General features: G+C 40.6%; 1 protein-coding gene across 3 annotated transcripts in view; it reads left to right on the forward strand.

Moving 5' to 3' along the window:
- The window catches only part of nudE (Nuclear distribution protein nudE), a 98,574-nt gene extending 97,633 nt beyond the window's left edge, over positions 1–941 (forward strand). For all 3 annotated transcript variants that reach the window (XR_011899195.1, XR_011899196.1, XM_072296377.1), the window contains one exon: positions 736–941. Coding sequence is in view for 1 of the 3 variants with exons in the window: in XM_072296377.1 (XP_072152478.1) it covers positions 736–796 (61 nt within the window). In the remaining 2 variants the exon portion in view is untranslated. The remainder of the gene's footprint in view (positions 1–735) is intronic.
- Positions 942–14,572: the final 13,631 nt, after the last annotated feature.

Genomic DNA, 14,572 nt, shown 5'->3' on the forward strand with positions numbered 1-14,572 from the left:
AGCTGTCTCTCCCTATACTAATGCATAGGGATTACGAGGTTGTTAACGCGCACCACGCCGAACAGGTTCGATCCTTTTGCGTGACGTCACAGCATTACACACGAAATTTCAGGTTTTAGGGGATATTTTTGCACAGTTTTCTCGTGAAAATTGGTATTTGATAATAGTCTTTGACGGGAAACTCGAATTTTTGGTCAGATTTTCAAAATTTCAAAATCCAAGATGGCGGCCGTGGCCTAAAATGCAAAGTCGGCTCCTGTTCGATCGATTTTCGTGAAACTCGGTATCATAGACGGTATCATAGACGGTATTTGACGGGAAACTCGAATTTTTGGTCAGATTTTCAAAATTGCAAAATCCAAAATGGCGGCCGTGGCCAAAGTGGCGAAGATTTTATCTTCTCATTATTATTATTATTTTAAAAGTTAATAGCTACGAGGGACGGCTCGCGGAGCGAGGAACCAGGGGTTCAGGGGCACTCCCCGCCCGGCTAGGCGTGACAGCTCGTACAGCGAGCGAAGCACTGTGACTATGCTTTAAAGCAAGCTGAAGTAATCAGAAATGGTGTACGTATTTAAGAAATGAGAATGACCGAAAATTGCTCCGGAGAAATTTTTTTGGAGGACTTGTACTTTATAAAAAAATTTAATTCAGTTCATATACATAACAGTGTTAAGTCAAATCATTTGTTTCTGTGACCCTCATCCCAATTTTTTGGTTTACCTATTTTTTCAGGGGTCGTAACCTTAGCCGAGGAACTTCAACTCCATCAATCCATCGCCTTGTACAGTCATAACAGTTCCAGTCCTCTTCAAATGATTTATTTCAACTGCACGTACTTTTCTCGCTTAGATTCTGCAAATTGTAAATATCGAGAGTTATGTACTTTTTATTTATGTACTGTGTAAAAATGTAATTATATATTATTGATTTTGAAGGGATATTATTGAATTGTTGATTTTTTAGCTCTGTGAATGTACCTCTTCAAGCTATTAGAAACCCTCAGATTTTAGTGTGCCGTTCTAGGGTCAATTGATTCCCATGGTTTGTGAATTTTTTCAATTCTTTTAAAATCCCTCCGTAAAATCTTCCCTCTCCTAGAATTTTGTGAGTGTTGCAGCAATGTTGTTGAATTGGGCATTTTAGAAATTTTTTTGAAAATTAGATAAGTTTTAAAGAAGGCATTTGCAACAGACTGCATGTTGTCAAATTCTATATTGAATTATCTTGAAACCTTTTAGGAGGGTGGATGAAGAACACCAAGGGCCAATCTTTGACTAACACTTTCTTCAGATCAGAAGGTATCCTCTTAAAGCTAGGTGGTTCTCTCTGATCAGCTTAATTCACTGGAGCTCATGAATTTTAGTACTGGTTTATGTATGTCTATCATTGTTCAACTCTTTCAGATTAATCGGTGAACATCATTTCAACAGAAAATAAATGAAAAATATTGTTGTAAAAATAATGGGAAAAGAAAAGTGAACATTAGGAAGTGCAAAAGAATGTTGAGTTGGAAAGCTTCCTGAGCAGCCACATCTCCTTAATCACTGTCCTAATTTAGTGCCCATGCATTCCATGAAATACCTATCTAACTAATGCTCGCCTAATGCTCTCTACCTATCACAGAAAACCTGCTCTAATGGTGAAACTACCAAACGATGTGTATCAGAAAAACCAATCGTTTATATATGGAAAATACTGTCTTTGTTCCTTTTCCTCAACAATAGGAAGGTAGATGTTTTTTAACACCCTGAAATGTTTTGATATAATCTCAATACTTAAGACGCATGAGAAAATTTAAGTTACATGTTTTACAAAATTGGGACCAACACTTTCTCCCGATATACAAGAAATTAGAATAAGGGATCTGAGCCGGTTTTTTGCTGTTTTTATTTAAACTAATGCCCAATGAAGAGCCTTAAAGAACATCGTGTGTGAATTTACTTACTATAAGCTTTCATGAATTCTGCAAAATTTCTTTCTGTGTTTCTTACTCTCATTCAAAAACTCTATCTAAGGAGACCTTACACACGGCAGCTGCATTTGTAGTAACTATGAATTTTGTGGCTCAATCTTTGCTCAGTGAGTCACCATAAACACTAGTTTCGTATGCAGTCTGAAATATTCTCATGGGTATTGACGTTATGTATGTATTATGGGAATTAGTGTCAAGAGACTCATGAAAGTAAAACTATGGCCAGGGAAACTTTCCTATTTTTTTCGGCACAAATATTTTGATGGTAGAAAAGAGACAACTTACCTATAGCTCACCCCTAGCTCACACTTATTCACCTGAGTTAAAGCTAACGAAAATTGAGATAAGTATTTTTGAAAATTTCCCCCTGACCCTCTCTCTGAACTACATCATTTATCACTTCATTCTCATACTATATGTACTAGATATCTCTCAATCTAGAAAACGCAAAAGTTCGGAGGGATCAAATCATACTTTTTTTCCCGTTTAGTAGATCCCTCAATACAGTTTTGGACAGCTTCGTGGCCTTGTAAGAATAAGTACAAGGTAGATTCACACAGGTATGGACAAGTTGAAAATCCGGCCTCTGATTGGCTCTCTAGTGGCCTCTTAACGACCGCCATTTTTATGCTTTCATTATTGTGATTGTTTGGTGATCTATTGGTTATATTGCTCCAGTTTGGTAATAATTCGTTATTTAAGTTTTGGAGATAATTTAATTGTTCCTGAGGATCTTATTACTTACCATTGTTAATGTGCAATAGTGTTTTGATGTTTAAATGGAGCAATACATTCATGAAGTTGAGATTAGTGTGGTCGGACGGGCCCCTTAACCTATGTCACGAGGTCATGTGACACGTACCTACTGAGGCTCATGGGAAATTTTCAATTTGTCCATACCTGTGTTAATCTACCTTGGAATAAGTAACTAGACAAAGTAAAAATGTAGTCAATATGGACGACATGTTGTTGTGGAAAGGATGGGGCATAATCTTATAAAATTAAGTACCTATTCATACTGATTTGACTCGTGTTATCCCTCTCAGTAAACAAAAACTCATTTTGGAAGGGTGTTCACCTAAATTTTAGTCAGCCGTAAAGCTATAACTCTACCTCTAACACAATAGATGTTTTACCAATTGTTGAAGGAAAGGACTAAATCTTTGAAAGAATACAACTTTTAGACTTGTTGAATAAATGAATCAAGTTCTATTTTAACATTTGAGAGGACTTTTTAAGGAACCCCTAAATTTTAAAGGAAGAGTTTGGAGACACTCCAGGTATCACAATGCTAAAAATATACCGCAGCAAGGATCTCTTTTTTCTGTAATAATAGTTTCATGATATGAAACTTTGGGGATGTTCATAGATCATTGATAGCTGTTTGGGGTCCCTCCAAATTTTCAAGCCCCCCCCCCCGCTCCCCCCGCAGGGAGGGGCTAAGGACCCTACATTTTTTTCAAATAGCAACCCCTCCCTCTTTTGTGACACATCAATCGAAAGAGAATAAAAAATAGAATTTTCGGCGCAAACTCCAATTCAAAATCTTGATTTTTATCAAAATGGCGGCTGGTCAAATTTTTAAATAACAGAAATTCAGGCAAATTTTCATTCGCCAACTGTTAACGAAATCCGCAAACAGTTGTCCTCCGCGTTAGCGAAGTTCGTATTTTCATCAACCAATTAGAGCCTGGTGGCCTGTTTACGAGACTGTTGATGGGTTCACTCCCTCAACCAGAATCGTGAACAGGTTCGATAACGTGGTATGGAGCACGTTTACGAAACTGCAAGCTGCTGACAAAAATTAAATTACACTTAATTATGGGCGATTTGGCGGGAAAGGCTATAGTTTAAGAGCCAGCTGCATTTTTGGCGCCACTACTCCGTCACGCTTAAAACTTAGTGGAGACGTAGTTCTCACCTCCCTATAGTAACGGACTGGGCAATATCAAACTTCAAAAGTGGTGCGTCTGGCCGCTGCGCCTCTCGAAAAACGGAAAAAGAGCGTGTTTTAATTCGCACAGAAGAGTCACTTTTCGGCTCCTGAAAAGTACTTTGACGTTCTTTCCTAACCTCTAAATTGTACGCACATACAGTTTGGATACAAGTTAATTTAGTTTTAGCCCGGCAGACGAATTCCAGTTCATGCGGCCGACCGGCAGACCCCGAAAATGGCCCCATCGTGCGATGCAATTGAACAAAAAAGCCACTTTTTGGCTCCTTAAAAGTGCTTTTACGTTGTTTTCCAACCTTTATATTGTACGCACGTACAGTTTTTGTACATATAAATTTAATTCTAGCCCGGCAGACGAATTCAAGTTCATCCGGTCGATCGGCCGACCTCGAAATTGGCTCCGCAATGAATACACAATTACGTAGCATGATGTCAACGATTACGGTGTCAACAAACAGTTTTTCTAAGTTGTTGTTGACACCATGATCATCCAAAAATAAAAAATTCTGACTCTCATGAAATATGATCACGGTGTCAACGATCACGACGTCAACGAAACATAAAACTTCCCTCTATAACATTTTTCAAATTTTAAGTCTTATTTCTCGTTTGTTAGGTATTTTCTCAAACCTACGTCACCTATACTAACCTAACCTTACCCAACTTTACATTACAAGACCTAGCCCACTTTCACAGAACTTAAGTTTCCCCAACCTTACCCCACCTAACTTTAACCTTACCTACCTAATCTAACTAATGCCCTGACCTAAACTAACCTAATCTAACTCTACGTGACCCAAACCTCTCCTGTACAATTAATTTTTTTAATTTTCCTCATGAAGAAGATATTCTTGTGTTTGTTGACACCATGCTCAGGGCCCATTTTTGCGTTTTACTGGCTGAGCACGACGTCAACGATCGTTGACTCCAGCATCAGATTTTGGGTTTGTTGACACCATGCAACGTTACCCGATACACGACATTTAAGATTATGATGCAACCTCTCCATGGTGTATGGACTCCACGCACTCAACCCCCTCAAAAACAGGTGCATCAGATTCACAGGTCGTGGAACCCACGCACCAAATTAGAGAGAAACAGAAAAAAAATGGTGCGTGCGGCCCACGCCCCCAGGGGAAATTTTCAGATCATTCAATCGCAGATTTTCTCGATGGGATACCAGAAAAAAAAGAAAACAGAAAAAATCGTCCTTTCCTTCCTTGCTCCTAGCAGGCACTAGGTCCTCTGTACACCGTAAAAAAATTGCAACCTATATAATCAAAATGGTAACGTTAAATGGTGTCAATGATCACCGTGTCAAGAAACAGAAAAATATCTGCCTTATAAGTAAAGATTAGAAAATTAACCCTCCATTTATTGCATGCATTAATTTTGGATCAAGGAATTGGAAATATAAATTTTTTTCAGAAAGATCTCCGGATAATCTCTGAAGGTACTTCGCTGTTTTTGAATTGAGAGAGTGTTCCATTATCTCTGATGTCAATAATAAGGCTTGGATTTCATTTAGAGGCTATCTGAAACATTATTACTTTATCCACCTGAACCACAAACTGATGGAGGTGTAAGTAGGTACATGACATAAAGCAAATACAAATCCCGAACTGCTTTTACTTCCGCCTAGTACAAGGAAACAAGGAAATCAGTTTTTCAGCCCAAGCTGGCTAATAAATGATAGGTCGATAGGATTTCGTTTTTTGAGAGCTGGTCATTTTTGGAGACCTCCGTGGGAAAGAGTAATTTTCAGCTCTGAGGGGTAGTTTTAGGGAGCAAAACTTTATGATTTACCTAAAGTCGGTGTTATCAGTGTTTAAACAACAGTGTGAGTACCTACTTTGAACAACCATATGTAAGAAACTTAGACATTATATTTATCTAGAGAATTTTTTTTCAATAATGTAACGGAATTTTAAACCGGTAATTCAAAGAGGTTGTCCCATTTTCCATAGGTAATGACCGCAAGAGCTTTTCCATCCATACTTTCAGGAATCATAACGTATCATCGGAGAAGCCTAAATCCGATGTCATTTCTCGTCTAGCCCCCCAGGGGGAGGGGGCAGGGGGTCAAAGGTCAAACGCTCCGACCGCCATAACTTTTGACCAAATCATCGGATCAACTTGATCTTGGGCTCAAATGAAAGCTCTTGACGAGACCTTTCATGTAATATACAGGGTGTTTCAGACCACCCCTACCAGGCCTTTTTCTCGGTTGTTTTAGGTCGCACGAAGTCGGGGACCGCGGAGTTGAATAGGGAATTGACCCCAAGGAATTCGAATTTCGTGGTCCCGAAACCCCCCACCTCCCCTTGGAGGGTAAAGGGGGGGGATCACGATGCTAAAAGTCACGGTTTCCGACCGAATTTCGGATTGATCGCATCAGAATTGAACAGCACGGAAAATTTCACGTGAAATTGACCCCTAAAAATCCATAATCGGCCCATCCAAGGCCCATAAATGACCCCCTAAAGAGAAGGACAGTACCCCCCTCCATAACTTCTCTTTGGTCTCAAAATTGACGTAAATTCTCCAGAAAAAGATGGTTTCCCAGGTAATCGACCCCGAGAAATCCAAATTTCATGGTCCCGAAGCTCCTCCAGCTCCCCTTGGGGGGGTAAACGGGGGGCCCAATTTTAAAAATCGGGGCTCCTTTCCGAATCGCAAATTGATTGCATCCAAATTGAGGAGAAGAGCACTTTTAAATCTTAAGTGACCCCCAAGAGTTTTAATTGACCCCCCTGAGCGGCAGAAAGTAACCCATGAGGAGGGGGGCTCCGCCCCCGCCAAAAGTTTCTCAAGATTCCTCTTTGGTCGCAAAATTGACGTCAATTCTCCAGAAAAAGACGGTTTTCCAGGTAATCGACCCTGAGGACTCTGAATTTCATGGTCCCTAAGCTCCGCTACCCGCCTTTTTGGGCAGAAACCGCCTTCTTTTGGAGAATCGACGTCAATTCTGCGACCAAAGAGGAATCTTGAGAAATTTTTGGCGGGGGCGGAGCCACCCTCCTCATGGGTTACTTTCTGCCGCTCAGGGGGGTCAATTAAAACTCTTTGGGGTCACTTAAGATGTAAAAGTGTTCCGCTCCTCAATTTGGATGCAATCAATTTGCGATTCGGAAAGGAGTCCCGATTTTTAAAATTGGGCCCCCCGTTTACGCCCCAAGGGGAGCTAGAGGAGCTTCGGGACCATGAAATTTGGATTTCTCGGGGTCGATTACCTGGGAAACCGTCTTTTTCTGGAGAATCTACGTCAATTTTGAGACCAAAGAGAAATTATGGAGGGGGATACTGTCCCCCTCTTTAGGGGGTCATTTATGGGCTGATTATGGATTTTTAGGGGTCAATTTCACGTGAAATTTTCCGTGCTTTTCAATTCTGATGCGATCAATCCGAAATTCGGTCGGGCACCGTGACTTTTAGTATCATGACCTCCCTTTACCTCCGAAGGGGAGGTGGGGGGGGGGGGTTCGGGACCACGAAATTCGGATTCCTTGGGGTCAATTCCCTACCCAACCCCGCGGTCCCCGACTTCGTGCGACCTAAAAGAACCGAGAAAAAGGCCTGGTACGGGTGGTCTGAAACACCCTGTACAGTAGTGTCTATTTTTGGCAATTTTTCAACGTAAAAAAAATCATTTTTTGATTTTTAAGCCCAAAAATTCAGTTTTTTGTGGATTTTTCTAAAAGGGAACGCATGAATCATTACAAAACCAATTCAAATGAAAGCCCTTGATTCAAGCTTTAAAACGAGCTATCGTTGAACTTGGAGAAATGAATGGTTCAAAAGTTATGACCGTTCAAAGTTGGCGTGGCGCGCTATTTTCGAAGCGCGCGGAGTGTATACTCGCGTGCCACCCCTCCCTACCTTTTCCCCTGGGGCCCGCTTCAGTTGATAACGGATACAGAAAGGTCCAAAGCTCCTTCCACCTAAAGAATGACAATTATTAGTGTTAAATTACTATTATTTCTAGCGAAAAAAGGGAAATAAAAATAAATTAAATGCTAATAAACGATAAGACGCAGGCATACATTATTTCTTCGCCCCCCCTCCATGATTTAATATTTAATGGCCAAATCAAGCTTTTTTACCGCAAAGTACACTCAAAAGCTGTAGATAATATTCATAGGGTGTGGTTCGCAACTAGACGACCAGCACTTGAAACTCGCATTTACTACTGAATATCTCTCCCTCACCTCTCTCCGATCTATTTCCCTCTCATCAAGATTTACCTGCATGGGAATAATCAGATACCGTAATGATGAGAGTCTTGATTTGGCTACATCAAATACTGTAATAGAATGAGGCCATATCACTTACGTTTCTAGGGCCGCATTCTATTATGCTTTCTAGCTCCTTCAGCCAAGATCCATCCATATAGGTCAGTCATTGCGCAGATTTCCCCGCTCGGGGTAAGCCCCTTTCCATTGGCTCGTGACGTCAGCATTACTGCCGCGAAAACCAGAAAAGTCGGAAACAATGCTTTTCTTATGGGGGAGAGCAAATTTTTCTTAATGAATCATTTAAATTTCTTACTTTTAAATCCTTTGAAACTTTCTGTGTGTCGAAAAGAACGTTTAGACATTAGCATTCAGGGTTTCGATTTTGCCGAATTTGTGTTCTTTCATTTTTACAGTTTACTCTGCATCAGCCATTTTTACACGCGAATCTATACCACTAGATGGCTTGTTACATCGCTGACTTCAAAAATCATTTAAAAATATAAAAACGCAAATTCAGCTGAATTGAAACCCTTGACGCTAATTTCTAAACGTTCCTTTCGACACTCAGAAAGCTTCAAAGAATTTAAAAGTAAGAAATTTAAATGATTCATTAAGAAAAATTTGTTCTCTCCCATAAGAAAAGCATTGTTTCCGACATTTCTAGTTTTCGCGGCAGTAATGCTGACGTCATGCGCAGAAGATTCTCATTTGGGTTTCGGGAATGACTGACCTATATGGATGGATCTTGCCTTCAGCCATCACTTTCGCGAGCGCAAGCTCGCGCGTGCATTTCGGCGACCTCAGAGTATCTACCTTGGAGCGTTATGGTCATCGCAATGACATCTTGGACGTCATCGCTCTTCCGGACGATACCGAGATATATACTCTGAGGGGCCCGCGGCGCACGGTGGATCGAAACCTGCAAAAAGTCGGACATGGGCGATTCTCACAAATAGTCATTTCATTGATGTAAAGGTCTTCCCAAAGAGTTATATTTTATGATACAGGTATTGGTTTTCAATTTTTTAACCCCAGTTTAACGCACACAGCCTCCTAAAGTGGCTCAGGCGGCACTCGAAAAATGTTGCCTCACTCGGGACAAACCGTCCGCCTGTTGGTATTTCCCTCCGATAGATTTATGACAATTTCTGACTAAAGTAGCTTGTCCTCCTCCTTAAGTAGAATATATTTCACTAATAACAAGTTAAAATATCGCTATTTTTATAAGCGATATTCTTGCTTAAAAGTACCCTCCTCAATACCGTAAAAATAATAATATAGCTAGACTTTTAACTAGCTATTTCAGCGTATTTCAGGGAAACCTTTTTATAGCAATGTTAACTGATCCCTGAAGATTCATTATCAAGAAAAATTGGCTGCCCCAAAGTGCCATTTTGGGAATAAAGCTTAAATGATTTTGAAAAAGTGAAGTTCATAAAATGGTGGCTCGAGAGAATTCGAATTTCACAGGTCTGTGGCGATTAAACACCGGGCATTTGATAAGTGATCTATATGTAATTTTTAGTGCTGAGTCCGAAAATGACCTTGGTTTTTCTCCAACACCCACCGATTTTCCGGAAAATTGAGATTTTCCACTTGAAATGGACTTTTCGAGAAATGTGATTTTCCGGAAAACTGGTGCATGGTAAAGAGAAACCAAGGTCATTTTCGAATCCAGGAGACAAAAATACATGAGAAAACATGCCTTGCGTGGTTAAAAAAATGTCCACGTTGTTTCAGATAACGGGGTTTTCCTCTCAAATGTCCTAATTGACGCATATGATACTGATCCGTTTGTTTTGCGTCTGAAAAGACGGGAAAATTATATCAAGTTGGTGTCAAATGGAGCATTTTTCATCTACTACTTGATGCTAAAGTCAAAAATGGCCTAAATTCTTTTCTATCTTCTAACTATTTCCCAAAAACTCGCGGTTTTTGACATCGGATTTTTTTTTTTTTGTTTAATTTCTTCGGAAAATTAGAAGTTAATAGAGAAAATTGAGGTAATTTGAGCTTCAGCAGCAATCATTAAGCCGAAGAAGCTCCATTAGATACCTAAGTATAAATAAAGGCAGTGTACAATGGTGACTCGCGGGCCCTTAATTAGGAAGGCTCGGATAATACATGATTTGTGTTGATTGATGTGTATTTGATTTGTATTTTTCTCTCATATTTTTCCCCCTTGTCATTTTCTTTTGTTAGAAAGCTAAAAAGGTGCCCCAGGAATGAAGGGGAAAGGATATCCTCTGTTTTCCTCTCAACATTTTCGGATTTTTATTAATTCATTTTTTGGGGGAGAGGAGGGGGAATGGTAAAAGAGATGAGTAATATACGTTTTATATACGATATTTAAACATTTTACCGGAGAGAAAAGTCCATTGAACACTTAAAACTTCGATTGAAATGAGTGTAGAAAGTTTAAACTTATCTGTTGTTAAACAATATCTCTTTATTTATCTGAAATTGTGCCAAAATACATATCTAAACCCAATAATCAGGAAAATGGTCATCAAAAATGAAATCTGCGACGAAAAATACATAAGAATCATCTATCCTGATTTGTTTTATGACCGCAAACACTACGTAAATGAGCAAACCAAGTCGCGTGATGGGCCATGTCCGGCCTGCCCTATGACTCGATCCACCGTGCGGCGCGGGGTCGTATCTTCGAGGCAGCGATCTAGTGATAGCGCTCTTGTATTCTCCGAATATACTGTCCACTCTACCATTTGAGTTACGTGAGTTAGATTATTTTATCCCCCCATTACAGTACTAAATCATGGAGGGGGGGGGGGGGGGCGAAAAAATAATGTATGCCAGCGTCTTATCGTTTATTAGCATTTAATTTATTTTTATTTCCCTTTTTTCGTTAGAAATAATAGTAATTTAACACTAATAATTGTCATTCTTTAGGTGGAAGGAGCTTTGGACCTTTCTGTATCCGTTATCAACTGAAGCGGGCCCCAGGGGAAAAGGTAGGGAGGGGTGGCACGCGAGTATACACTCCGCGCGCTTCGAAAATAGCGCGCCACGCCAACTTTGAACGGTCATAACTTTTGAACCATTCATTTCTCCAAGTTCAACGATAGCTCGTTTTAAAGCTTGAATCAAGGGCTTTCATTTGAATTGGTTTTGTAATGATTCATGCGTTCCCTTTTAGAGAAAACCCCCGAAAAACTGAATTTTTTGGGCTTGAAAAATCTAAAAATGATTTTTTTTTACGTTGAAAAATTGCCAAAAATAGACACTACTATATATCAAATGAAAGGTCTCGTCAAGAGCTTTCATTTGAATCCAAGATCAAGTTGATCCGATGATTTGTTCAAAAGTTATGGCGGTCGAAGCGTTTGACCTTTGACCCCCTGCCCCCTCCCCCTGGGGGGCCAGACGAGAAATTACACCGGATTTAGGCTTCTCCGATGATACGTTATGGTTCCTGAAAGTATAGATGGAAAAGCTCTCGCGGTCATTTCGTATGGAAAATGGGACAACCTCTTTGCCTATTTTAGCTCCGAAATAAATTTAAATCGACTTTTTTTTCCAGCAGCTGAAGAGAATCGTTTTCTTTTTATGGCATAAATGATTCTATAGACACTCTACTTCTAGAATCTGAGGAGTTTCTGCTTTTGACTCATCAAAAAATTTAAACTCGTTCAGGAAAACCGTGCGGGGATATTGTTACGGAAAATCGGACGACGTGGCCACTTTAAGGGGGAGAAAAAGGCGGATAAAATAGGAGAGGTAAATTGGGTTATTTTTCTTCTAATGTGCTCTAATAAGTGTGTTACCCCCAAAGCCAGAGCAACATTACAAATGGGGAAAATTCGCGAAAAGACGGGAAAACGCATCTCTGTGCGCAACTCTCGCAACTTTAGGCTCCTAGGGGTGCCCCAGATAACATCGAACGTTTCAGCAACGTGGAAATCAACGTAGACCTTGAAACATTCCGGGAACGTACCTATACAATTTCTACGTTGTAATCAACATGGAAGAACAGGGGTGCTCCGAAGACGTCTCACTGGCGATGTAACAGGAACGTGGAAAGGAACGTTGCTCTGTAAACCTAACCTAAAAAGTTAAAATCGCACTTTCGCCGTTTCGCTGTCTACGTTTCCGGAACGTAGAATCCAACGTAGTCCAAAACACGTTATACTAAAAAAGGCGGCACAGGCCAGGAGCGCCCACTAGGTGGCGCTGCATTTCGCGGCGCAGATTACTCAAAAAGTCTACAGCGCATGCGCAGCTCATGTCGGCACCAACCAAGTTCCTGGAATCAGTCTGATCAGAAAAGGTTGCAACTGTTCGAGAGTGTCCACCACTGTTATCTTGATATTGGCGTACCAAGTGATTTTCGCAGTTTAATGTTGTGCTTGAAGTGATGCTTATACCTCCGTGTTTTACATACATAAAAGTTTGTTAATCATCTGGTTTGCACATACTTGTCTGTTTCTAATTCTGTATTCTCAAGTCAATGTCCACAATTTTAACCCGTAGACCTCATGTTCTACTCTAAAACTGAAAGTGCTCATTCCTCTTCTAGTAGGGGAGACCAGGGCACAGTGACCTGGGATTTTTCCTTTTGCTTTCTCTGCTCTTCCTGAAGAGGTTTCTGAAGATCTGCTATGAGGGGATGATAAGTGTATGTCAGTACCTTAAAACCCCTGGAAGTTTCAAAGATCTGCACCCATTAGAAAAATTGTGAAAAATCCAAGAAAGTTGAAAAAAATGTTGGCCACTGTACTCCAAGGCTGGGGCACAGTGCTCACGGGACTAGGGCACAGTGACCATTTCTCTCGTGAGTGGCCTTAGGAACCCTCTCTACCCATACAGGAAAGGAAGTTCGAACTTTCTTATCCTGGAAGGGAATTAGGATTCATCTCCTACTCAGAGGAGGGTATTAACGAAATCGGGGGGGGGGGGGGTAAATTTTTGGAGGGCAACAATTTGCCAAAATTCACCAAATAAGTCAGTATTTTGGTTAAAGAAGTGATTTAAAGAAAACGAAGGGGGGGGGGGATCTTCATCCCATGCTCCCCGACGAGTTAGGTTAGGTTGGGGGGGGGGGTGCCTCCCCCCTCTCTGCCCCTGAGGAAAGAAATCAGTGTGCCCCGGTAGGGGTTTTTGCGTTTGGCCCAGATATTCCAGACCAAATTCTCATCAAAGACCAAAATCTGTCATCGGTGTCAAACTCGCTCCTAATGTAAACAAACAAACGGCGACATAGTCCGGACATAAACAAAGCGGATCTCGTCGAGATGTTCCAGACTAATTTTCTCAGCGTTATCGTTTCTTCACCTCGACAAAAGAACTTTCGTCCGCATCCATCTATCCATTTCGTTAAATCAGATATCAGTTACCGCGTTGATCTGTTCATTGTGGTTTCAAGTGAAATTGGAGCGAGATACTCCGGACTCCTAAAGTAAACAAAGCGGCCTCCTGTACCTGGTCGAGATGTTCCGGACTCATTTCTTCATTTACGTTTCTTTCTTCATCTCGACCAAAGAAGTTTCCTGCGCGTCTAAAGTAACATTTTCCGGTTCCATTGTTAGAGAAGAAACAAGCCATTTTGTAGTAAGTTAGGATAATATTTGTGTTGATTGAGTGGCATGAGCATTGGACTACCTGGCACCTGGCTGCGCCTTGCCATGAGCATTGGACTACCTGGCTGCGCCTTGCATGGCAGCCTCTATCTCAAGATCATGGGGCGAAAAACTTATTGGTTGATGTGCAAATCTGAATCCTAAATCTCCAGTAACGGTAGTTGTGAAAACTAGATGGATGTACAATGATAGGTACCTTGCTCCTCACTTACTTTCTTATGGATGTTCTCTGGTCTCTCCAAGGTTCTGGTTTTGCGTTGCAATGAAGCCAATGCTTCAAGTGTAGCTATAACAATCAGACTTCGGAGATACCAATTAACAATCCTAGCAGTCACCAAATTCTCCAGCAAACCTGCATAGTTGTCTATTAGCAGCTGAAGAAGCAATGGAAACCGTATTTACCTATGACAACAAAATTTTTTCCATCGGAACTCTGACAGTAGGTAAGTATGAGGGGGAACTATCACCTTTAAGGCATGTTTCTCCATGAATTTTCTTGTTGTTTGGCACTAAACTAAGTAGAACTCAAGGAAAATGAAGCAAGACTTTATAAGTAACCATGTGAGGTTCGTCTGCTGAAAAAATAGAATAAGGTTAAAATTCCTATAGAACATCACCAAGATGGTTCTGCCACAAGTGGCTCATTTTTTAAGGCACGGATCAAATACTGAAGTTACGTATTATTCTTACAGTGCCTACCAAATTATAGGAAAGAAACATTGTCCTGTAATAATAATGGCATGGAATGGTGGGCTCTAATTGGTAACTTGACCATCCCCAATAAGTTATCGAGAGAATTTACTTCTTA

This window comes from Bemisia tabaci, chromosome 2, assembly GCF_918797505.1.
Source record: "Bemisia tabaci chromosome 2, PGI_BMITA_v3".
Classification (NCBI taxonomy): Eukaryota; Metazoa; Arthropoda; class Insecta; order Hemiptera; family Aleyrodidae; genus Bemisia; species Bemisia tabaci.